The sequence below is a fragment of the Megachile rotundata genome, chromosome 14, assembly GCF_050947335.1.
Source record: "Megachile rotundata isolate GNS110a chromosome 14, iyMegRotu1, whole genome shotgun sequence".
NCBI lineage: Eukaryota > Metazoa > Arthropoda > Insecta > Hymenoptera > Megachilidae > Megachile > Megachile rotundata.
This window is the reverse complement of record NC_134996.1, coordinates 10,125,963-10,152,345: the sequence shown is the minus strand read 5'-3', so window position 1 is coordinate 10,152,345 and position 26,383 is coordinate 10,125,963. Positions and strand designations below refer to the sequence as shown.

General features: G+C 33.4%; 2 protein-coding genes across 2 annotated transcripts; one reads left to right on the top strand and one right to left on the bottom strand.

Moving 5' to 3' along the window:
- Positions 1-456: 456 nt before the first annotated feature.
- LOC100875286 (protein takeout) lies at positions 457-9,429 on the top strand. Its single transcript, XM_012285064.2, has 6 exons — positions 457-829; positions 3,687-3,727; positions 5,758-5,960; positions 6,408-6,579; positions 7,881-8,030; positions 9,122-9,429. Exons 1-6 carry the CDS (start codon positions 804-806, stop codon positions 9,274-9,276), a joined length of 747 nt encoding a protein of 248 aa, XP_012140454.1. The 5' UTR covers positions 457-803; the 3' UTR covers positions 9,277-9,429.
- Positions 9,430-9,582: 153 nt separating this feature from the next.
- On the bottom strand, positions 9,583-21,566 carry LOC100883235 (circadian clock-controlled protein daywake). The gene is made up of 4 exons (XM_003699535.3): positions 21,408-21,566; positions 12,621-13,001; positions 10,878-11,027; positions 9,583-10,783 (listed from the first exon to the last, which is right to left on the bottom strand). Exons 1-4 carry the CDS (start codon positions 21,469-21,471, stop codon positions 10,635-10,637), a joined length of 744 nt encoding a protein of 247 aa, XP_003699583.1. The 5' UTR covers positions 21,472-21,566; the 3' UTR covers positions 9,583-10,634.
- Positions 21,567-26,383: the final 4,817 nt, after the last annotated feature.

Sequence of the window (26,383 nt, the reverse complement as noted above, 5' to 3'; positions counted from 1 at the left end):
GCTTGCCAAAATTTGCCAATCTCCTAAATCCAAACCTTCCCAAGTCCTTAAAAGCAAAACTTGCCAAATCCCTAGATTGAAAACTTTCTAAATCCCTAAATCCAATTCTTTTCAAATTCCTAAATCCAGAACCTGGCAAATCCCTAAATCAACCCTTCCCAAATTCCTGAACCCAAAACCTGGCAAATCCCTAAACCCAAGCCTTTCCAAGTTCCTAAACTCAAAACTTGCCAAATCCCTAAATCCAAAACTTGCTAAAATTTGCCAAGTCCCTAAACCCAACACTTGTCAAATCCCTAAATCCTCACTTTCCCAAATCCCTAAACCCTTACCTTCCCAAAGTCCCTAAACCCTTACCTTCCCAAATCCCTAAACCCTTCCCTCCCCAAATCTCTAAACCCTTCCCTCTCCAAATTCCTAAACCCTTCCCTCCCCAAATCCCCAAACCCAAACCGTCAATCCCAAAAGTCCACCCATCCCAAACCTGCAAAACTAGTCTCCACACGATTTCGACATCCGATTCCAACGTGCATCTCGAGTCGCAAAATGGCGAAGAAAGGTGGATAAAGAGTGGCGGAAAGTGAATTCGAAATCGATCCACAGTCAACACCGTTCTCCAGTGGTCAACTTCAGCAAGTATCGGCGATCCAGTGCTGGACCAATGACCGACAAGTAGCACGAGGCAATCAACATGCCTAACACGATAAGGCAATCCCTGTGCTGTTCGTTCGGGGATCGCAACTTTTACATATCATCCCCGTGGTGCGATTGACTAGTCGCCAAGTACCTGCTGACCTGCCGCGATGTGCGCTCTTCTTGCTCGCGTTTGGTACGAGATCGATTACCTTCCTTTCTTACCTTCTTTTTTCATTTTTTACTTTTTTATCTTTTACCGTGTTAAGGGCTTACTGTGTTAACCCTTTGCGTTCGGAGTTTTGTTGATGGTTTTGGAATATTTTTGAGGAAGTTTGGAGATATTTTGGATATTGGACGTCTCTGCAGATGTGAAGTTTTGTTAGGTGGATGTTTAAGGAATTTTTTTTTAAGCTAACTTCGAAATTTTCTATTGACTCTGGAATTTTTTGGGTGCAAAGTTTTATAAATTTTTGAAGTTACTAAAGTTTTGTTGATCGCAAAGTTTACAGATTCTTTTTTTGACTAACTTCGAAATTTTCTATTGGCAAATTGATTCTGGAATTTTTTGGGTGCAAAGTTTGATAAATTTTTGAAGTTACTAAAGTTTTGTTGGTCGCAAAGTTTACAGATTTTTTTTTTCAAGTTAATTTTGAAATTCTCTATTGGCAGATTGATTTTGGAATTTTTTGGGTGCAAAGTTTTATAAATTTTTGAAGTTACTAAAGTTTTGTCGGTCGCAAAGTTTACAGTTTTTTTTTTCAAGTTAATTTTGAAATTTTTTATTGGCAGATTGTGACTGCCATTTTGTTGGCCGCAAAGTTTGTCTAACTTTTTGAAGCTATTTTTCTATTCGTAGATTGTGATTCTTATTTAATTGGAAAGACTAAGAAAGGTTTTCGAGTTTGCTTTTGATGAAGTTTAGGTTAGGTTCGAGATTGATCAGTCTCTTCAGAATTCTGTTTGAACGAAAAATAAAATTTGATAGTGAAGTGTGTTCCTTCGTGTTTAATTTCTATTTTGACGGTTTAGTTGAAGAAATGAGAGTAGTGCTACTTAAACATTTTTAATTAACATTGAAGTGTTTAAATATTTAGCATAATTCACTTAATGATTCTTCCTAGAAGGAAATTAAAACTCGTTCGTAAAACCTGATATGTTAATTGAAACAACATGTTGAATTATCAAATTTGTTTCGAATGTTGAAGAAGTACAAAAAAAATTGATTTACTTGAATGAATGTCGATTAACATTGATGTTATATTACTACTTATGATTCCTTTAACGATGCATTTAAAAAAACTTGTATGACTGAATGATTAATTAGGAAAATCGAACACGTGTGAAAATGTTATTATTTAACAATAAGTAAGCAAAGGAGTGAGGTGTTAATTAAATTTAAGTTAGGATTAAAATTAAAATTAAATTAAAGGATTAAAATTAATTAAAATATATTAGTTAGGATTAAAATTAAAAGTGGTATGGAAGATAATCTACGCTGCAAAACCCGGAAGTTGCGGAGTTTCATAGACCGCAGGTATACATGCGGTTTGGTAATGCAACTATGATGCAATACTATGGTTCGTGGCTGTACTTCTTTTTCGAATGTGGGTACAAACACATATGTTTCAAACAATCGAATTGCTTTAACTTTATAATTAAATAATATTTGTAGGAAATTTGATATTTGAGAATTGGGGGATTGAAGAGTTTGGATACTTGAGATTTGGGGAATTTAGAAATTTGGGGGTTTGAGATTTGGGGAATTTAGAAATTTGGGGATTTGAAAATTTGGGAGTTTAGAATTTTGGGAATTGAGAAATTCGGGAAATTGAGATTTGGGAAATTTGGGATTTGGGGAATTTGGGATTTGGGGAATTTGGGAATTGGGAAATTTGGAATTTGGGAAATTTAGAAATTTGGGAAATTTGGGATTTGGGGAATATGGGATCTAGGGAATTTGGGAATTGGGAAATTTGGAATTTGGAGAATTTGGAATTTGGGGAATTTGGAATTTGGGGAAGGTGGAATTTGGGGAGAGTGGAATTTGGGGAATTTGGAATTTGGGGAAGGTGGAATTTGGGGAGAGTGGAATTTGGGGAATTTGGAATTTGGGGAAGGTGGAATTTCGGGAATTTGGGATTTGGAAAATTTGGAATTTGGGAAAAGTGGAATTTGGAGAATTTAGAATTTGGGGAAGGTGGAATTTGGGGAATTTGGAATTTGGAAAATTTGGAATTTGGAGAAGGTGGAATTTGGGGAATTTGGAATTTGGGAAAAGTGGAATTTGGGGAATTTGGAATTTGGGAAAAGTGGAATTTGGAGAATTTGGGATTTGGAAAATTTGGAATTTGGGGGGAGTGGAATTTGGGGAATTTAGAAGTTTGAAAAGAAGATTTGAAGATCACAAAATTTGTAAGTTTAGAAATTTGTAAATTTAAGATCTGAAAAATTTGGAAATCCAAAATCCAAAATTTGGAGAATTGAGTATTCAATTTGAAGATAAAACACAAACACAGTTACAGAGTTCAACTTCCCCCAAAAAACAAACAAATAACCAACAATTAATTAAATTTCAAAAAAAGAGAAATGACTAATTAATTACCTAACAACCAAACAACAGTAAAACAATCCAAAACTCATAATTAAAAATTAGAATATTACTCAATAGACCCATACATCACAATCATTATCTAAAACAAGGAAGAAAAATAAAGCACCTGTTTAATAAAAAAAAAAAAAAAAGATAGTTTCCTCTGTTGCAAGGTTCTTACGTCCTGAAAAAAAATGTTGATTGATGATAAATTACTGCAATTGAGTTGCATCTCATATTATGTAAAAGTGGAAGATGGATTTATCACAGTTTCCAATGTTTTCAGCCTTGGCACTATTCGTTTAAAGAGTTTTACAAACATACGTTTGTAAGTTAGCAGAAATCGCTTGTATAGTTGTGTACAATTATGATGAAATCTCTAGTTTGATGGATTTGTTTGTTGAGAATAAAAATTGCAGAAATTAATATTTTCACGCGGTTCTTTTCTCTTCTTTTACAGCTTCACGGCGACTCTGTTCTCTGCAGTCTTTGCTGCTATACGTGAGTATCTTTAATAGTTCATTTTTACTAACTTTATATATAAAAAACAATTTATACAAAACAATTTATACTAAACAATTTATAAAAAACAATTTATAAAAACAATTTATAAAAAATAATTTATAAAAAACAATATATAAAAAACAATTTATAAAAAACAATATATAAAAAACAATGTATAAAAAACAATTTATAAAAAATAATTTATAAAAAACAATTTATAAAAAACGATTTATAAAAAACAATGAATAAAAAACAATTTATAAAAAACAATGTATAAAAAACAATTTATAAAAAATAATTTATAAAAAACGATTTATAAAAAACAATGAATAAAAAACAATTTATAAACAACAATTTATAGAAAATAATTTATAAACAACAATGTATAAAAATAATTTAATTTTAATCATTTTTAAAAATGAATTAATAGATACAATTTATAAAATTTTGTCAAGTTAATGTACTTTGTAGTAGATCTTAAAAAAATGTTTGATAATAAAAGAGAATTTTTGTTAACATTTATTGTTAGCACTTTTTGTTAACATTTTTATTAACGTTTTTGTTAGCATTTTTGTTAAGATTTTTATTTGTTATGATTTTTATTAGGATTTTTGTTAGCATTTTTTGTTAGAATTTCTTTAAGGATTTTGGTTAGCATTTTTTGTTAACATTTTTTATTATCATTTTTTGTTAACATTTCTTATTAATATTTTTTGTTAACATTTTTAGTTAACATTTTTCATTAACATTTTTTATTAACAGTTTTTATTAACAGTTTTTATCAACATTTTTTGCTAACATTTTTAATTAACATTTTTTGCTAACATTTTTAATTAACATTTTTTGCTAACATTTTTAATTAACATTTTTTGCTAACATTTTTAGTTAACGTTTTTTGCTAACATTTTTAGTTAGGATTTTTGCTGGCATTTTTTGTTAAGATTTTTGTTAGATTCACCAATGCCCAAGTAAAGTAAAAATAAAAGTCGCAAGACTTAATCAGTCGTAGAAGACGTTGACATTAAACATCGATTACGAAATTCCAGTTCAGCAAGTGTGCTGCAGGGAAGGCAAAAACGTGCCACATACATTTTAACCAGTCGATTGCAAAATTCGTTGTACGCCGCTTTCGGTTTTAAAAGCGCCACTGCACTCACGGCCTTGAACTCGTTCGAATACAAAATCAAGATCGCGAATACTTTACCATGTTTTAATATCTTTCCACACATCTGGTGAACCGTTGATCAATACTTACTTGGACGTTTAGTGACTTTCAAATATCTTTTTATTTTCTTTATCTTAGAATTTTCTTTTTGTACGTTCAATTAGTAAGTTGTCAAACTATGAAATTTTCAATTAATGAAATTTTGCACAATATCAAATTTTTCTAATTTTTTAATTTTCAAATTCACAAATCTTTCGAGTTCATAAATTTCCAATTTCTCAATCCCCCAAATTCCCAAATTTCCAAATTCTCAAAACCCAAAATTTCCATTTTCCCAATTTCTCAAATTTCCAAATTCTCAAACCCCTAAATTCCCACCTTCTAAATTTCCCAAATTTCCAAATTCTCAAACTCTCAAATTTCCATTTTCCCAATTTCCCAAATTTCCAAATTCTCAAACCCTCAAATTTCCATTTTCCAAATTTCCCAAATTTTCAAATTCTCAAACGCCCAAATTTCCATTTTCCCAATTTCTCATACCCCTAAATTTTCATTTTCCCAATTTCTCAAATTTCTAAATTCTCAAACCCCCAAATTCCCACCTTCTAAATTTCCTAAATTTCTAAATTCTCAAACCCCCAAATTCCCACCTTCTAAATTTCCCAAATTTCCAAGTTCTCAAACTCCCAAATTTCCATCTCCCCAAATTTTCAAACCCCCCTTTCCCAAATTTCCAAAGTCTCAAATTCGAATTACCTATCAAAATTTTTATTAAAAAATTCCCATCCTAAAAAAATCCCTCCCCTATAAAAGAACTATTATAATTTTTCACCTAATGACAATATTAAAACTCATCTTACAGCACCATACATAAAAACATGCAAGAAGAGCGAACCAGACATCAACGCATGCATCGCGAACACTATAGAGGAGCTTCGTGAAAAATTATCCTCAGGAATCCCAGAATTAGAAGCTCCTCCTATAGAGCCACTCTTATTAAAGGAAATTCGCTTAACCAGGGGACCAGTTGGTGCAAGACTCGACGTTAATTTAACTGACTTGAAGGTAAATTAATTAGTTCTGCCAATTTCTAACTTTCCAATTTCAACATACATCAAGGTGCTAGTTTCATTTATTTGTACATGGACCTCTCGTTATATTGCCATGGAGTGCAAGAATGACTCCTTGTAATTTCATTGGGTGAACTAATTACTGTAATCAAAGTTTCATTTATTTTGACTATAATTAATTAATTCAAATGTCTTTCATTAAATTCAATATCCATCAAATTTTAATGGATGAAATGGTAGAGGTACATTTATTGCAATGTTGCAATATAACACAGAGTGTCTTGTACGACACAGGATTCTATAATTAGTGTACATAGTGCAACAGTACAAATTAGAAATAATTAATTGAAAATCAATTGAAGGTCGTTTGAAGATCAATCGAAGGTCAACTTAATGACCTTGAACTTTACTTGGCAAACTTCCTCTGTCATTTCGAATGCAGGTATCAGGCCCATCAAAATTCAAAGTGAGAGACTTGAAGGCAGACGTGGAGAACGTGAAGTTCACCTTTAAGGTGTCGTTCGACAGACTGAATTTTCAAGGAAAGTATCAAATCGATGCAAGGGTGCTCTTGCTCCACCTCGCAGGGGAGGGAGACCTCACCGGACACTTTGGTAAGCTATTTTCAATAACTCTTCAACGCTTTTTTATTTAACACGACGTCACAGTAAAATTTCATCGAATCTTACTATGACCTTTTCAACCTCAATAATTGCAAGACATAATCATTGTTTTTAGAAAACTTTAGGGAATGTTATATTCAATAGTTGAATGGTAAGATTTAAGATACTTAATAGTTAGTTTACATTTAATATTTAATCTGCAGTTAATAAAACTGGTTAGATAATAAAACAATTAGTGGAACTACAATTTCTTTTAGTATAGTATATTACTATATAGTAATGTTAAAATGGGATATAATAGTAATTGTACTTAATGTGACACATATGTGTATATTACATAGTAAGATGCATAACATATGTGTATATGTATACACACACACACACACACATATATATCTATATGTACTATATTCTATACACATATGTTGTACTTCTTACTGTGTAATGTACACATATGTGTCTAATATACACACATGCACACATACACACATATATATGTATATGTATACACATATGTTATACACCTTCTGTGTAATATACACATATGTTATACACCTTCTGTGTAATATACACATATGTTATACACCTCCTGTGTAATATACACATATGTTAACCTTCTGTGTAATATTCACATATGTTATACACCTTCTGTGTAATATACACATATGTTAACCTTCTGTGTAATATACACATATGTTATACACCTTCTGTGTAATATACACATATGTTATACACCTTCTGTGTAATACACACATATGTTATCCTTCTGTGTAATATACACATATGTTATACACCTTCTGTGTAATATTCACATATGTTATACACCTTCTGTGTAATATTCACATATGTTATACACCTTCTGTGTAATATATCCATATGTTAACCTTCTGTGTAATATACACATATGTATGTGTCACATGTGTGTGCATATGTATGTATGTATACCAGTATACTAGTATAATATTCTAACACAGAATATTTATAAATATTTGTGAATGTATACATACATACAGTCTACATAACAGTGTTAAGCACATGCAATTAATTAATACACTTTTTCCACAAACTACGATACATGTAAAATACTCCATCTTCTTTTTATCTGATTTTATTCCATGATTACACAACTCGTTACCGACGTACAACGTCGAAAAAGAAATATTTGAAAAAAGGTAATGATTCACCGAACATAAATAGAATTTTTTTCCACTCACACATATCGATTACATAGAAATGAAAATAAACTTCTGAGTCAACATCATTAAATCAACGAGCTCCTTTTTGTATTTAAGATGACTACGACTCTGACGTTGTTCTGAAAGCAAACAAAGTGTTCCGAGACAATGACGTTTACCTGAACTTCGAGAGGATGAAGATTAAAATTAGAATTGGAAACGCTAATTTACACTTTAGTAACTTATTTGGTGGTGATACGGTTCTTGGTAAGTGATGTTGATGTTTTTTATTAACGTTTGTTATGTTGTTTGAAGGATTATTTGCTGGGGTTATTTTTGGGTGTTGGGGATTTTGGGGATTTGGGGTTTGAGGATTTTGGAATTAGAGAATTTGGGGATTTTGAGAATTTGGGGATTTTGAGAATTTGGGGATTTGAGAATTTGGGGATTTAAGAATTTGGGGATTTTGAGAATTAGGGGACTTGAGTCTTCAGTAATTTGAAAATTTGGGAGTTTGAGGATTTGGATATTTGAGAATTTGGGAATTGAGAAATCTGGAAATTTGAGAATTTGGGAATTTAGAAATTTGGAAATTTGAGAATTTGAGAATTTAGAAGTTTGGGAATTTAGAAGTTTGGAAATTTAGAAATTTGGAAACTTGAGAATTTTGGAATTTGGGAATTTAGGGATTTGAGAATTAGGGGACTTGAGTCTTCAGTAATTTGAAAATTTGGGAGTTTGAGGATTTGGATATTTGAGAATTTGGGAATTGAGAAATCTGGAAATTTGAGAATTTGGGAATTTAGAAATTTGGAAATTTGAGAATTTGAGAATTTAGAAGTTTGGGAATTTAGAAGTTTGAAAATTTAGAAATTTGGAAATTTGAGAATTTGGGAATTTAGAAATTTGAAAATTTGAGTGCTTGGAAATTTGAGAATTTGGAGATTTGAGTGCTTGGAAATTTGAGAGCTTGGAAATTTGAGAATTTGGAAATTTGAGAGCTTGGAAATTTGAGAATTTGGAAATTTGAGAGCTTGAAAGTTTGAGAATTTGGAGATTTGAGTGCTTGGAAATTTGAGAATTTGGAAATTTGAGAGCTTGGAAATTTGAGTGCTTGGAAATTTGAGAGCTTGGAAATTTGGAAATTTGAGAATTTAAAAATTTAAAAATTTAAAAATTCAAGAATTCAAGAATTCAACATTTTGAAAATTTGTGGAATTGAGGAATTAAATATTAGGAGATCCGAAACGAAAAACAGAGACGTTCGATAAGTAACCGTCCCATAAAAGATCACACAACAATACAACAACTAATAAACCGTAAAAATCATTTATAACTTTATTTCTGTTTTTAAACAGCTGCAGCCAGCCACGAATTGTTGAACAACAACAACGCCCTCGTAGTGGATGAACTAACACCAGTTCTGGAAACATCCTTAGCAGAACTTTTCACGAACGTCGCCAACAAGATCACCAAATCTTTCACGTACAAAGAATTATTCCCCGACGGTTAATTAAATTTTATTAAAAACAAACATCTCCGAACAGTATTCTACTGATTGTTCAAAGTGTACATTATATTTTATTAGTTGATTCCAATGTGGTTTTGGTTGAATATGTGATACCATTCAAAAACTTGTATCAATTAAATATAATTATTCACAACATTGTTGATTCTTTTTTTAAAAGAAATTTTGTTGTTTTCTATCATTTTTCCCTATGTGACTAATTTTTTATGTAAAATTTATTTAATGATGAAAGTTCAATATTATCAATTTTTTGTATAAAGTTTTTAACTAAAAATTTTTAATAAAACACAATTGTTTAGTAGATCGTTCGATCGTCATTTTATTGTTAAATGTTAAACAAAGTGCTAGAAAGTAACAATAACAGTAACGTGATGTAATTTGTTTACAACTAAACTTAAATTACTGCGCGATTAATTGTGTAACAATTAATCGAGGCTCTACCGATGTCAACCCACGAGTTGGCGCGTGAGAGGCTGGCGTTAGAAGAGCTACGATTGGTTCGAATAGAAAATGGACGACACACGTATTTTCGGCGGTATCGGCTCGAGCGGTCGCACAATTCTTCTCAAGTTCCAACCTTTCAAAGTTCTTACGTTCCAAAGTTGATCTTCCAAAGTTACCTTGCAAGGTTCCAACCTTCTAAAGTACCTTTTGATAGTCCCTTTCAGGGATCCAACCTTGCAAAGTTTCGACTTTCCAAAGTTCTGACCTTCCAAAGTCCCAGCATGCAATGTTTCAACCGTCCAAAGTAGTCTTCTAAAGTTTGAATCATCCGAAGGTTCGATCTTTCAAAGTTCCAACCTTCCCTATGTTCCAACCTTCAAAGTCTCAACCTCGCAAAATTCTAACCTTCCAGTCCCCACTTTCCAAAGTTCGAATCACCCAAAGTTTCAACTTTAAGTCCCTTCCTGAATTCCAATTTTTGAAAGTCCTAACCTCTGCACATTTCGATCATTCCAAAATCATTCAACCTTCTTAACTTTCGATCTTCCAAATTCCAGAGCGCGAATATTCAAAATTTCTGAAACTAAAGCTCCAAATTTCGAAACGATCTCAAAACTTCGAATCTCGTTCCAACGCTTTCTAACCTCCAAATGACAGTCGGCAACGTCTCGAGAGTGAGTGAGATTGCAGTTGTTATTCTTATTTTCCGAAGTGGAAGTCACGGTGCTTTTTTTGCTTTGACCAACTTGTGGGTTGGCATCGGTACGTTAATCGATCGTATTAAGTTGTACTCGACGATGTATCACGATCAACAAAACTCGCTCGTTTCAGTCAACGTAAGCTCGTTGTTTTGTAGTCTTAGAAGCAGTTGCTTGATGGGTGGTCTAAATAATTAGGGACTAGGGGAGTAATTCGTCTTTGGTGAGCACACCCAGTGCTCTGGCGGCTAAGGCTCTGCTCACAGTTGCTGCTGTGTCCTCGATTATGGGGCTCGCGATGTCCAGAACGAGACGGGGATTTGAGTTGAAGAAGGTGGCTGCTGCGTCGGCTGTAAGGATAAAATAGAAATGTTATATAAAGCAGTCAATGTTATCAACTTTGTTCATATTATCAACATTGTCAATTTTAGGAACATTATTTACCAGCTAAACTGTGAGATGGAGGAGCTTTCAACTTGATATTTCCATCACCAACGCGGATTTTTGTTACTAGTTTATCGATGTCGATCCTTTGGACGCCATTTTTGTCGGTCACCTCTTTACCTTGAGCATTTACCAACGCCTCTGTGTTTGCTGCAACATATGAGTAGCTTATTATGAAAAGTTCATTTCAATATAAAAAATATCTAGCTAAAAGCACAGTAGAATCTCTGTATTACACACTACAAATATTTAACATCAAACATTTTTAACATAATAAAATTGCAGTGGATCAGAGTGTCCTAATGTGACCTAAGTGGTCCAAAGTGTTCTAAGGTAGTCTAAGTGTCCTAGAGTGTCCCAAGGTATTATAAGTGTCCCAAAGTGATCTGTCTCCTCAAATGACCTAAGTGTCCTAAAGTGACACCTAAGTGTCCTAGAATGTCCCAAGGTGACCTATGTGTCCTACAGTGTTCCAAAGTAATTTTCCAAATTTCTATATTTTCCAAGTTCCCAAGTTTTCAATTTCCTATATAACCATATTTCCAAATTTCCAATTTCTCAAACCTCCAAATTCCCATTTTTCCAATTTTCCAAATTTCTAAATTCTCAACCCCCAAATTTCCATCTTCCCAATTTTCCAAATTTCCAAATTCTCAAACCCTTAAATTTCCATTTTCCTAATTTCCCAGATTTGCAATTTCTCAAACTCCCAAATTTCCATTTTCCCAATTTTTCAAATTTCCAAATTCTCAAACCCCCAAATTTCCATCTTCCCAATTTTCCAAATTTCCAAATTCTCAAACCCTTAAATTTCCATTTTCCCAATTTCCCAGATTTGCAATTTTTCAAACTCCCAAATTTCCATTTTCCCAATTTCTTAAATTTCCAAATTCTCAAACCCTCAAATTTCCATCTTCCCAATTTTCCAAATTTCCAAATTCTCAAACCCTTAAATTTCCATTTTCCTAATTTCCCAGATTTGCAATTTTTCAAACTCCCAAATTTCCATTTTCCCAATTTCTCAAATTTCCAATTTCTCAAACCCCCAAATTTCCATCTTCCCAATTTTCCAAATTTCCAAATTCTCAAACCCTTAAATTTCCATTTTCCTAATTTCCCAGATTTCCAATTTTTCAAACCCCCAAATTTCCATTTTCCCAATTTCTTAAATTTCCAAATTCTCAAACCCCCAAATTTCCATCTTCCCAATTTCCCAAAGTTCCAAATTCTCAACCTCCAAATTTCCGTTTCTCCTAATTTCCCAAATGCCCAGATCCTCAAACCCCCAAAAGTGACACCTAAGTGTCCTAAAATGTCCCAAGGTGTCCTAAGTGTCCTACAGTGTTCCAAAGTAACCTAAGTGGTCTAAGTAACCTAAGTGTCCCAAAGTGATCTAAGTGTCCCAAAGTGACCTAAGTGTCCCAAAGTGACCTAAGTGTCCTAAGGTGTCCCAAAGTGACCTAAATGATCTGAGTAACCTAAATGTCCTAAGGTGTCCCAAAGTGGCCTAAGTGATCTGAGTAGCCTAAGTGTCCTAAGGTGTTCCAAAGTGTCCCAAGATGACCTAAATATCCTAGAACGTTCCAAAGTGTCCCAAGATGAAATCTCTCAACACACATCACAAACATCACACTCAGACCTAACACACAATCCCATATTCTCCAAACTAGCAATACAATTTGCAAACTAACCAGTCACACATTCACAAACCAATCACACTCACCCAGAAATAAAAATACTCACTGAAATTTCCCTTGAAACTGCCAGCCCCATTCAAAGGCAGCAACAAAAGCCTCCCCTGCACGTCATAATCGCCGTTCACATGAACATGCGGCAGCGAAACCTTGAGTTGAACCGAAAGATCATGGGGATTTGCTTTCAATTCGTCGATCACGAAATTTGTTCCACCGTACACTCGTATTTTAGTCATGTTCGCTTTGATCTTCAACGATTCCAGGTTTCGGTCGACAGTCAACGAAGGGAGAAACAACGGATCCAAGGCGGGCAGCTTCAAGGATGGGATGCCATTGGCTAAATATGGGGTGATCGCCTTTAATTGTTCCAACACGCATCTGCCATATTGTGCCAGGTCGTTGGTGCGGGGACAAGACTGAACACCAGGTGCTGCGAATGAGAAACGATTGTGTAATTTTATGGTAACGTGTCACAGGAACATTGACACAGTTTTATGAGGTTGCTACCAGTATCGTGCGAAACGCAGGTGATTCTTTATGCTATGCAAATTAATTTATTTAGGTTATTATTGTTTGGTGAGCTTGATAAGTTGGTTGGTACTTGTATTGGTTGATAAGTTTGATATTTTGGGGGGGAACAGAGTTGTATTTCATTTATTATATTTATCTATTTATTTAGTGAAAAAGAGGCAGTTTTTAACAATGATGTTATTTTGGTAATTTTAAGCTTGAAATTGTATTAACAATTTATTGAATTACATTAATAATTTTAAAGTGAGAATTATATTAACAATTTATTGAATTAGATTAATAATTTTGAGTTGAGAATTATATTAACAATTTATTGAATTACATTAATAATTTTGAGTTGAGAATTGTATTAACAATTTATTGAATTATGTTAATAATTTTGAGTTGAGAATTATATTAACAATTTATTGAATTACATTAATAATTTTGAGTTGAGAATTATATTAACAATTTATTGAATTACATTAATAATTTTAAAGTGAGAATTATATTAACAATTTATTGAATTACATTAATAATTTTGAGTTGAGAATTATATTAACAATTTACTGAATTATGTTAATAATTTTGAGTTGAGAATTATATTAATAATTTATTGAATTATATTAATAATTTTGAGTTGAGAATTATATTAATAATTTACTTAATTATTACAATAATTTTAAGTTCAAAAGTTTGAATTTTTTTAGAAATTTTTTTATGTATAAATGAAATTAGATACACATATGAATGTATTTATATTTTAACTTGAACAGACATTTCATTTTAACAATATTATTATTATTATTATTAACAATATTATTATAAAGTAGTTATACTATTAGAAAGTAGTTAATTCGGTCACTTGACAATATTTAGTATTTAAACGTAATAAAAGTTAATAAACTCAAAAGAGGAAATCGAATATTTTGAATTTATATGAAATCCCGCGTAAACAGTACTCTCAGCGCCATCTTACAGTGAACGGAGGAACCTACGTAAAATAAAACTGTCTTTTTCATAAAAAAAAGTACTTTTCTTCTAATTAAACAAATCTACAGTGTCCTAAAATCTTAAAGGAACTCAAACAAAAATTATTTAAGCCTGTTAAAACCAAAAATAAGGAGAAAAATATTATAGCCACCTAGCGGTAGCGTCCTGGTACTAATTTTAATTTAATTTTTTTATATTTCTTCACTTTTTTAAATTATTACATAGAATTGACGTAAAGTATTAAACAAAAATAAGATGTTTTAACCCTTGAAAGTTCTTTTAAGTTTAGAAATCGAGTTTTTCAACATTGTAAAGGTAAAAGCTATTGCATTAGGAGCGGATCGTGTTAATGGGGACACTGATCAAACAGGTTTTCTGACGGGTTGAAAATAATTAGAACGACATGCACTTCATTTTTGTTGATTATATGCAGACGGAAATGTTGCAACTGTGATAATGTAGCTATTCTAATAGATGCTTTAGAATGTCATTACTGTCAATTCTTTCATTTTCAAATATATTTGTTTTCAATTTTTTAATTTGCAAAATTTCTTGTTTATTAAATATAAAATCTCATATTTCCCAAATTTGTCACGTTTCTCAAATTTCCCAAATTTCTCCATTTCCCCAAATTTTCAATTCCCCAAATTCCAAACTTCTCAAATTTCTAACTCCCCAACTTCCAAATTCCCCAAATTCCAAATTCCTCAGATCCCAAATTCCCCAAAATCCAAACTCCCCAAATTCCAAAATCCCTAAATTCTAAATTTCCTAAATTCCAAATTCCCCAAATCTCAAGCTTCCCAAATTCCAAATTCTCCAAATCTCAAGCTTCCCAAATTCCAAATTCCCCAAATCTCAAGCTTCCCAAATTCCAAATTCCCCAAATCTCAAGCTTCCCAAATTCCAAATTCCCCAAATCCCAAACTTCTCGAATTTCAAACTCCCCAAATTCCAAATTCCTCAGATCCCAAATTCCCCAAAATCCAAACTCCCCAAATTCCAAATTCCCTAAATTGTAAATTTCCTAAATTCCAAATTCCCCAAATCTCACGCTTCCCAAATTCCAAATTCCCCAAATCTCAAGCTTCCCAAATTCCAAATTTCCCAAATCCCAAATTCACCAAATTCCAAATTCCCCAAAATCCAAACTCCCCAAATTCCAAATTCCCTAAATTCTAAATTTCCTAAATTCCAAATTCCCCAAATCTTAAGCTTCCCAAATTCCAAATTCCCCAAATCTCAAGCTTCCCAAATTCCAAATTCCCCAAATCTCAAGCTTCCCAAATTCCAAATTCCCCAAATCTCAAGCTTCCCCAATTCCAAATTCCCCAAATCCCAAACTTCTCGAATTTCAAATTCCCCAAATTCCAAATTTCTCAGATCCGAAATTCCCCAAAATCCAAACTCCCCAAATTCCAAATTCCCTAAATTCTAAATTTCCTAAATTCCAAATTCCCCAAATCTCAAGCTTCCCAAATTCCAAATTCCCCAAATCTCACGCTTCCCAAATTCCAAATTCCCCAAATCTCAAATTCACCAAATTCCAAATTCCCCAAATCCCAAAATACCTCAAATCCCAAGTTCCCCAAATCCCGAACTCCCCAAATCCCATACTCCACAAATCCCAAATTTTTTAATTCTCAGATTTCTCTAATTTCCCTGATTTCCCTGATTTCCCAAATTTCCCTAATTTCCCTAATTTTCCTAATTTCCGTAATTTCCCTAAATTCTTTAAATTCCCTAAATTTCCTAATTTCCCAAATTTCCCAAATTTCCCAAATTTCCCAAATTTCCCAAATCCTTAAATTCCCAAAATATTCCCAAAGCGCACTCTTCTCCTCCTCCAGTATCCAATAAAACCCACCGCCATCACCCGGTTTCACCAAATAAAGAGCTCTCGTTTCATCAATCCTGATAGAAATTCGGGTCGATCGTGAAGCACTCCTTTCTCGATAATCGTCCCGCGGATCTCGTGGAATGATCAATTGGCCTTAGCCATTGAACAATTTCTAGCTACCGGCGATCTATCAATCACCGGCGTGGATCGAACCTTTCTATCCCGGCGTTGTAGCACGTGCGTTTCCATCTTCTGCTACGTCGGTCCACGGCCGGCGATTCGCCTTTATGGTCGACGAAGAAATAAAAAAAAAAAGCTCCGCTCGGCTCGTAATTTCACTTTCTACCGCGCGCACTTTCGATTTTAGGCCTGGCCTCGAGAACGCCGGGAACGCAAAAACGCGCTCTACCGTGACGGCTTAGTCATCGCAGCCTTAAGCGTTCACTAACTTGACGTTTCAACACGGTGCGTTGACTTTTACAGGAATGTAACGTTACCGATGATGGATCGTTTGTTTAATTGGCCGAAATAGTGCTTTTTGTTATATGGCCTCTACTTATATTGCCGATTTTTGTGGTGCTGTAGGTCTTTTGGATGTGATATGTTTGAGTTTTGTAGGAAGACAACATTTCTGGTGATGAATTTATTGTGTTAGTTCTGTAGTTTGATCGAAATACTGCTTTTTGTTATATGGTCTCTTCTTATATTGCCGATTTTTGTGATGCTGTAGGTCTTTTCAATGTGATACATTTGATTTCTATAGAAGTACAATGTTCCTGTAGATAAATTTATTGTATTACTTTTGTGGTTGACCGAAATACTGTTTTTTGTTATATGGTCTCTTCTTATATTGCCGATTTGTGTGATGCAGTTGGCTTTTTCCATGTAATACATTTGACTTTTGTAGGAGTACAACGTTTCTGTTGGTAAATTTATTGTATTACTTTTGTGGTTGACCGAAATACTGCTTTTTGTTATATGGTCTCTTCTCATATTGCCGACTTCTAAGCTTGCTGTTTGTCTTTTCAATGTGACACATTTGATTTCTATTGGAATACAACGTTCCTATAGATAAATTTATAGCATTACTTATGTGGTTTGACCGAAATACTGCTTTTTGTTATATGGTCTCTCCTTATATTGCCGATTTCTAAGCTTGCTGTTTGTCTTTTTAATGTGATACATTTGATTTCTATAGGAATACAACGTTTCTGTAGATAAATTTATTGCATTACTTTTGTAGTTGACTGAAATACTACTATTTGATATATGGCCATTTTTCATATTGCCGATTTCTGAAGTTACTATCCGTCTTTTGAACGTGGTACATTTGACTATTGTACGAATGCAACGTTTCTGTTGATACATATACTATAGCAGTTTTGTAGTTGACTTAAATATTGTCTTTCATTATATGGCCACTTTCAATATTACCGGTCTTTGAAAGTACATTCAGTAACCTATCTTCTTAACACAGTATATATAAACTTGTTTAAAAAATGTAATGTTCTGATGCTTTTTACCCGGTTAAACGTTACTTTTCGTTATATGGCCGTTTGCAATATAGCTGGTTTTTAGAAGAACATTCAATAACCTGTCTTTTTAACAGAGTACATACAACTTTTATAAAAATATAAGGATCTTATTAATATATACACTGTATCCTTTACTTTGCAGTTCAAAAACTTGTTTCACGTTATATTGCCGTTTCCAATATTACAGTTCTATGAAGACACAATAACCTGCCCACACATAACATCAATAAAAAATTAAATAAAATACAATAAAAATGTATAAGATTGAAAAAAAGTCATTAAAATAAATAAATATTATAATAAATTAATTTTTACATTATTGCATAATTAAAAGTATTAACAAATGTCTTCTTTAGAATGTAAGTGTCAACGACAGTCATTGACCGTGACAAAACGCCTTGCAAGATTATGTATCTCCAGAAGAAATGTTCAAACACACTCTGCAAGTATTTGAAGAAAGTTTCATTCTGTTCTGTGTAAACTTGACACGTGTGAACACCTGTTAAAGAAACCTTGTATGATATATGACGTAATGAGCGTGTCGAACAATTCGAAGAGAGTTTTTACCACGTCAATGTGATCAATCATGGGGACGGGTATCGATTGATGCAAGTAGCAGGTTTTGTTTCTCGAATTCCTTTCACGTTTGCATGCTTAATATATAATTATACGCGAAGAAAGTTACTAGTTGCACAAGTTTCGAATTTCCTTGTGTTCAAGATTAATCTTATTGGTAATTTTAATGAAGTATGCAATGAAAGTGAGACTTTGTGTGACGTGTACATGTATGTATGGGGACGTAGGTGTTGGCTGATAACGGGAAATTACGTAACTTTCAAAGTTTTATGAGATGAAATTTATGGAGATATAAATTTTTGAAGTTGGTAATTTACGGATTAATATAGTTCTCAATTTTTTAAATTCTCTAAATTCCAAGTTTTCTAAATTCCAAATTCTCCAAATTTCAAACTCTCCAGATTCCAAATTTCTCAAATTCTACTCTCCACAAATTCCAAATTCCCCAAATTCCAAATTCCACAAATTCCACTCTCTCCAAATCCCAAATTCCCTAAATCCCACTCTATCCAAATCCAAAATTCCCCAAATTCCATTCTCTCCAAATCCCAAATTCCCCAGATCCCAAATTTCCCAAATTCCATTCTCCCCAAATTCCCCAAATCTCCAAATCCCAAATTCCCCAGATCCCTAGTTTCCCAAATTCCACTCTCCCCAAATTCCCCAAATTCCAAATCCCAAATTCCCCAAATTCCACTCTCCCCAAATCCCAAATTCCCCAAATTCCACTCTCTCCAAATCCCAAATTCCCAAATCCCACTCTCTCCAAATTCCAAATTCCCCAGATCCCTAATTTCCCAAATTCCACTCTCTCCAAATCCCAAATTCCCCAGATCCCTAATTGCCCAAATCCCACCTTCCCCAAATTCCCTAAATCCCACCTTCCCCGAATTCCCCAAATCCCAAATTCCTTAAAGCTTCACATCCTCTCAACATATTGCAATATAACCCATGGCCATATAACGCGTGGCAATGTACCTAACAACGATCCACCACGCAACCCATAACGATGCCATCGTAACCGTAACGACGAACCGTAACCGTAATAATTAAAATTCGACAAAAAAGTGTCACATGCTTTTACAACGCGACACGGTTTCATCTTTGATTAATTAATCTACATAAATACCGTCCTTGTAACGTTTCTACTTGCGGTTTCAGTGTAATTACGCGCCTAGGATAGTCGTTTCTGAAACTAGTACATCAGATTAAAGTAAAAGCATCGTCGACTAGTTGACATTAAAGTTTTCCTCGCGCAAGACACGTTTCAAACCTACATCGAATATAAAGTGCATCGCGTGTTCCCTGTTTTCTTCGTTTTAAAGAACTGACACGAACGTGTTATTATACCGTTCATCATTTTATGGTCTGTTTACACTTTATAGGAATGTATTTTATTTCACTTTATTTGTTTTTTAATTTGTTGTGTTCTGACTTATTTTATTTAATTGTAACGTTAAGTTGTGATAGTTGAGACAATACAGTGATAGGTTTTCAATTATTGTAATTTGAGTTGTTATGATAAAGAGGAAAAGAAGAAACTATTAAGAGAAGATATATACATAATGTATGAACATAAATATATTTATAAAAAAAAAAAGAAAAAAATGAAGAATAAAAAGAGTTGGCTTCTGAGGGATTTGAACTCGCGATGAAAGAATTAGAAAATGCATCACTTAACCACCTCGACTAACACATCCATCACCTTACAATTAAATAATTCAGTATTTCCACCAATTACAAATAATGAAATATTAAATATCTCCCTAAATACTCCATTTTCACTAATAACATGACTATCATTAAATAACCTATCATCTAATTACCATCCTAAATCCATCCAAAAACGTTTCATTAAAATCAATGATTCATCAACTGTGAAATCTTGTCACTAACATCACTTCATTATACTTTCTTTTCCTCTATTTTAATACACGAATACAATTGCACTGGCTTCATCAATATTCAAGACAATAAATTTCACCATAACAATAAAACCAACCATGAAAGTCGTAACATTTACTCACGTTCAGACTTCTTCAGTAATTGCAGTTTATTACACTCTATTTTATTTCGTTTTTATCTACTTTTACTACTTTCTTTAACCATTTCACCTGTGTTATAAACTTTGCATTAATTTTCATGTTAAATTAAATTAAAATTTCGTTAGTTTTTATGAAGCTTTTATTCATTTTTTTTTTTATTGAAACATGAAGATTTCTTTTATTTTTTATATTAAACCATATGAAGGTTTCAGTAATTTTTTATATTAAACCATATGAAGCTTTCATTCATTTTTTTTTTAATCAAACCATATGAAACTTTCAGTAATTTTTTATATTAAACCATATGAAGGTTTCAGTAATTTTTTATATTGAAACATATGAAGGTTTCAGTCATTTTTTATATTGAACCATATGAAAATTTCACTAATTTTTTAAAATAAACCATATGAAGCTTTCATTAATTTTTTATATTAAAAAAAGTTTTGTTATGTTTTCATATTAAATCACATAAAAATTATTTATTTTGTTTTTCATATCAAACCATCTGTAAAGTTTGTTAAGCTTTATTTTAAACAAAGTGAAAATTCTAACAGCTTTCATATTAAACCAAATAAAAATTCCATCAGCTTTTATATTTAACATAATAAAAATTCTATCAACTTTAAAAATTCTATTATCTTGTTTTAAACCATAGAACAATTTTGTTAGTTTTTATACTAAACCAAATAAAAATTGTGAGTTTTCACATTAAATCCTTGCACTCAAAGGTATTTTTGCATATAGAGCAGTCTTTGATAAGTTTTACATAAAAAGTTTACTGAATTCTTCTAAAATTATTATTTCTTTATTATTTATTGCCACGATGTATATTGCACTATGTCATACATCACATGTGTAATTATACCTACATATAAAAGACACTCATCTCAAATTGAAGGACTAAAACACCTAGTAAGTAACCACCTAGTAAGTAATCACCTAATAAGTAACCACCTAGTAAGTAACCACCTAGTAAGTAACCACCTAGTAAGTAATCACCTAATAAGTAACCACCTAATAAGTAACCACCTAATAAGTAACCACCTAGTAAGTAACCACCTAATAAGTAACCACCTAGTAAGTAACCACCTAATAAGTAACCACCTAGTAAGTAACCACCTAGTAAGTAACCACCTAATAAGTAACCACCTAATAAGTAGCCACCTAGTAAGTAACCACCTAGTAAGTGACAACCTAATAATCTTTCAAATGCAAACGTAAATCAAATAAAATGTTCATCAGCTACCATATTACACACAGCAACTAATTTAACACACACATTAATAATTAAAATTAATTTCCCTACAAAATCAACAATAATTCAAAAAATTACTCACGCAGTTCAGCAATAGTGATCCCGGTCCAGGTGGCGATCACCAACAGCCCGATCAGCATCCTCATCCTGTCGCTGCCTGTGTTAGATGGCCGGTGTCGAGTCTGATATATCGCAATTAGCGAGAGTGGTATCGAAAATGCGCGCGATGGACCGCGTTACCCGCGTATATATAAACTAACAGCACTTTCTCCGCACCGTGGATTTGCCCCCACCGCGGGCAACGGTGAATTTATCACGGTAGAATGCCTCCTTTTAACTCAGTCAGGGCCGTAACCAGCCATCCACGTACGATCAGGCTATTCTTTGTTGTTTATGCGAATTTGAAGAATGGTAGGTCAGGAATGCTCTAATCGACGCAAATGAGTTGATGTATAGGATATATACAATTTTGGTGCCAATGTCATTTTGGATTTTTTGAGTGTTTTTTGGGTAGGATGGTTGATTAGGGCACTACTACTACTACTAGTACTATTGCTGCGACTACTACTGTTACTAGTACTACGAGTGCTACTGAGTTGATATGTACTGCAATTTTGGTGCTAATGTCACTTTGGACTTTTTTGGGGGTTCTTTTTAGGTGGGGTGGTTGATTAGGATACTACTGCTACTATTACTACTACTAGTACTACTACTGCTACCACTACTACTAGTACTAGTACTAGTACTACTGCTGCTACTACTACTATTACTACTAATACTATTACTGCTACTACTACTACTACCACTACTACTAGTACTACTACTGCTACTACTAATACTACTACTGCTACTACTACTATTACTACTAATACTACTAATACTACTAGTACTGCCACTGATACTCCCACTACTACTAGTACTGCCACTGATACTCCTACTACTACTACTAGTACTACTACTGCTACTACTACTATTACTACTAATACTACTACTACTACTACTAGTACTGCCACTGATACTCCCACTACTACTAGTACTGCCACTGATACTCCTACTACTACTACTAGTACTACTACTGCTACTACTACTATTACTACTAACACTACTACTGCTACTACTACTACTAGTACTACTACTGCTACTACTACTACTAGTACTACTACACTGCTACTACTACTACTACTACTACTACTACTAGTACTACTACTGCTACTACTACTATTACTACTAATACTACTACTAGTACTACTACTGCTACTACTACTATTACTACTAACACTACTACTGCTACTACTACTACTAGTACTACTACTGCTACTACTACTACTAGTACTACTACACTGCTACTACTACTACTACTACTACTACTACTACTACTACTACTACTACTACTACTACTAGTACTACTACTAGCACTACTACCACACCAAGAGTGGGGTGGATATGTGGGTATGGGGATGTGAGAGTTGGAGATGTGGGACCTGGGGATGTGGGAGTTGGGGATTTGGGAGTTGGAGATATGGGAGTTGGGGATATGGAAGTTGGGCATGTGGGAATTGGGGATGTGGGAGTTGGGGATGTGGAAGTTGGGGATGTGCAAGTTGGAGATGTTGGAATTGGGGATATGGGAGTTGGGGATATGGAAGTTGGGCATATGGAAGTTGGGGATATGGAAGTTGGGCATGTGGAAATTGGGGATGTGGGAGTTGGGGATGTGGAAGTTGGGGATGTGGGAGTTGAGGATATGGAAGTTGAGAATTTGGAAATTGGAGATATGAGAGTTGGGGATTTGGGAGTTGGACTTATGGAAGTTGGGCATATGGAAGTTGGGGATATGGAAGTTGGGCATGTGGAAATTGGGGATGTGGAAATTGGGAATGTGGGAGTTGGGATGTGGAAGTTGGGGATGTGGGAGTTGAGGATATGGAAGTTGAGAATTTGGGAATTGGAGATATGAGAGTTGGGGATTTGGGAGTTGGACTTATGGAAGTTGGGGATATGGAAGTTGGGCATGTGGAAATTGGGGATGTGGGAGTTGGGATGTGGAAGTTGGGGATGTGGGAGTTGAGGACATGGAAGTTGAAAATTTGGGAATTGGAGATTTGGGAGTTGGGCTTATGGAAGTTGGGCATGTGGAAATTGGGGATGTGGGAGTTGGGGATGTGGAAGTTGGGGATGTGCAAGTTGGAGATGTTGGAATTGGGTATATGGTAGTTGGGGATATGGAAGTTGGGCATGTGGAAATTGGGGATGTGGGAGTTGGGGATGTGGAAGTTGGGAATATGGAAGTTGGGCATGTGGAAATTTGAGATGTGGAAATTGGGGATGTGGGAGTTGGGGATGTGGAAGTTGGAGATGTGGGAGTTGAGGATATGGAAGTTAAGAATTTGAGAATTGGAGATATGGGAGTTGGGGATATGGGTACCTAGGGTTCGAAGGATATGTGAATATAAGGATTTGGTGGCAGTACCGATGTGGGTTAATAATAGGGTTAATAGGACTGCAGTAATATAGGATTAGTCAAGACTGAGAAGTAGAGGGATCTGGGGCTAATAAGGATCTAGGGATATAGGGTTGCTGGATTATAGCATTATAATATTTCTAAAAGTCTAGATATAGACCTTGAAATATAATATTACAAGAATATAGTAATTTAGAATTGCTAGCGGAGTCCAGGTATAATAAGGACTTGAAATAGAAGAAGTTGTAGCATTTAGGTTATGAAAGGTTATAAAATTGTGCTAGGTACCAATATCCCTAGATTTCAAGGTTTTCCAATGTAAAACATTCTCATAAATCATCTCGTAAATATTCCCATATCTCAATTTTCGACATAATCATCAAAATTTTCCCAGATCTAAATGCATTCACGTAACAAAAATATCACAATTAAGTGCATCGAAGTCAAACTTGATTACACCGTTTCGAAACCGCGACTCGAGACAGGAAACATCGGGGAAAATTTGCAGCGAGTACGAGGATGCTATTAGATTAATAATATGAAGGATCGTCATCAAGATTCTTGGTCAATGGCAAGAAGTTTCAACGAACCGCTGTCATTAGGGGATTGTAATTGATGGGAGAGAATACTTGACACAAAAAATACTTGAATACCGTATATAAGATTAAGATAATGAACTTAAGTATACCTTCACGTGACAAAGAAATATTTAATTCTGCATCTTCTTCTCGCGAGATGTTGTACAACTTTTCAAACATTTTTTACATTTTTTACTGAAGGTTGCTTAAATTCTAATTTTGACTATACAAAGTTTGCAGAAGACAAGTTGTTAACAGTTCGTTTTAAGTCGAGGATTTGTTTAAATAATTTCAAGGAAACTACTTTAAATTGTCATTGAACAAATTTTGGAGACTTTTACTTTCTCCCTGCGTCGATGACATAATGTTTAATCGCAAATGCAAATATCTACAGATGCAGTGAATATGTGATTGGATATATAATCAATGTCTTCCTTCAAGTCATGCTGTGTATAAAATACTACATTTTAAATTGAAGACCTATAATTATAAGATAATGTATCTTTCAGAAATCGAATTCTTTTGTTTTTGTAAAAATAATCATTGATTTTATTGACTTCCTTAGAATCTTATTTTATGAAGTTTATGTCTTGCTAGACTTGTACATTATGTAACGGTGTTATTACTGTTGTAATCAGAACACGTATTACAGAAAGAGCTATTGGACTGATTTTATATGAGGATAAGACGATAAGATTAAAGGAGAGCATTAAGTGCAGTGATGAGGGATTAGTGTCAAATAAATTTGGGTCAGTGAGATATCAATTTTTTTTGGTATAGGTATTTCCTTGCTTTGAAATTATCACAGTTTTCATTCTTTCCTATTATTAAATTTTAACATTTTTCATTTTTCAAGTTTTTAAGTTTCCAAGTTCTCAAGTTTCCAAGTTATCAAGCTTCCAAGATATCAAGTTTCCAAGATATCAAGTTTCCAAGTTATCAAGCTTCCAAGTTATCAAGCTTCCAAGATATCAAGTTTCCAAGATATCAAGTTTCCAAGATATCAAGTTTCCAAGATATTAAATTTCCAAGATATCAAATTTCCAGGATATCGAGTTTCCAAGCTCTCAAGTTTCCAAGCTCTCAAGTTCCCAAGCTCTTAAGTTTCCAAGCTCTCAAGTTTCCAAGCTCTCAAGTTTCCAAGCTCTCAAGTTCCCAAGCTCTCAAGTTTCCAAGCTCTCAAGTTTCAAAGATATCAAGTTTCCAAGATATCAAGCGTCCAAGATATCAAGTTTCCAAGATATCTAGTTTCCAAGCTCTCAAGTTCCCAAGATATCAAGTTTCTAAGTTTTCAAGTGTCCAATTTCTCAAGTTTCCAAGTTCTCAAGTTTCCAATCTTTCAAGTTTCCAAGTTCTCAATTTTCCAATATATCAAGTTTCCAAGATATCAAGTTTCAAGTTGTCAAGTTCAAATTCTGAAGTTCTCAGGTTGTCAAGTTGTCAAGCTTCCTCAATTATTCAATTATTCAAGTGTACAATTATCCAGTTATTCAATTATTCAATTATTCAATTACTCAATTACTCAATTACTCAATTATTCAATTATTCAATTATTCAATTATTCAATTATTCAATTATTCAATTATTGAACTGTTCCATTGTTCCATTCTCTAATTATTACTTTTTTCTATTTTTTCATCATTATAATTTGAAGTATCTGAATATTATTTTCTATGATGTTTAATATGTATAACATATGAACACGACTTTACATAATACAATGTTGTGAATACAATATATGTATCTCGACTATAATTATACACATTATCAAGTAAACATAGTGTATGAGCATAATTATGTATAATACACAATAAATACAGTATACAAGTGTAATTATATACATGCATTACATAAACACAATATGTAAATAACATCAACTCTCAATTACATATTCATTTATTTCATGGCTACAAATGATACACAAAGTTAATCAACGGATAACATGTTCCAACTACTTATATAAACATACTACATATCTGATTAATACATTAATACATTAAATATGTCATAAACAAGAAT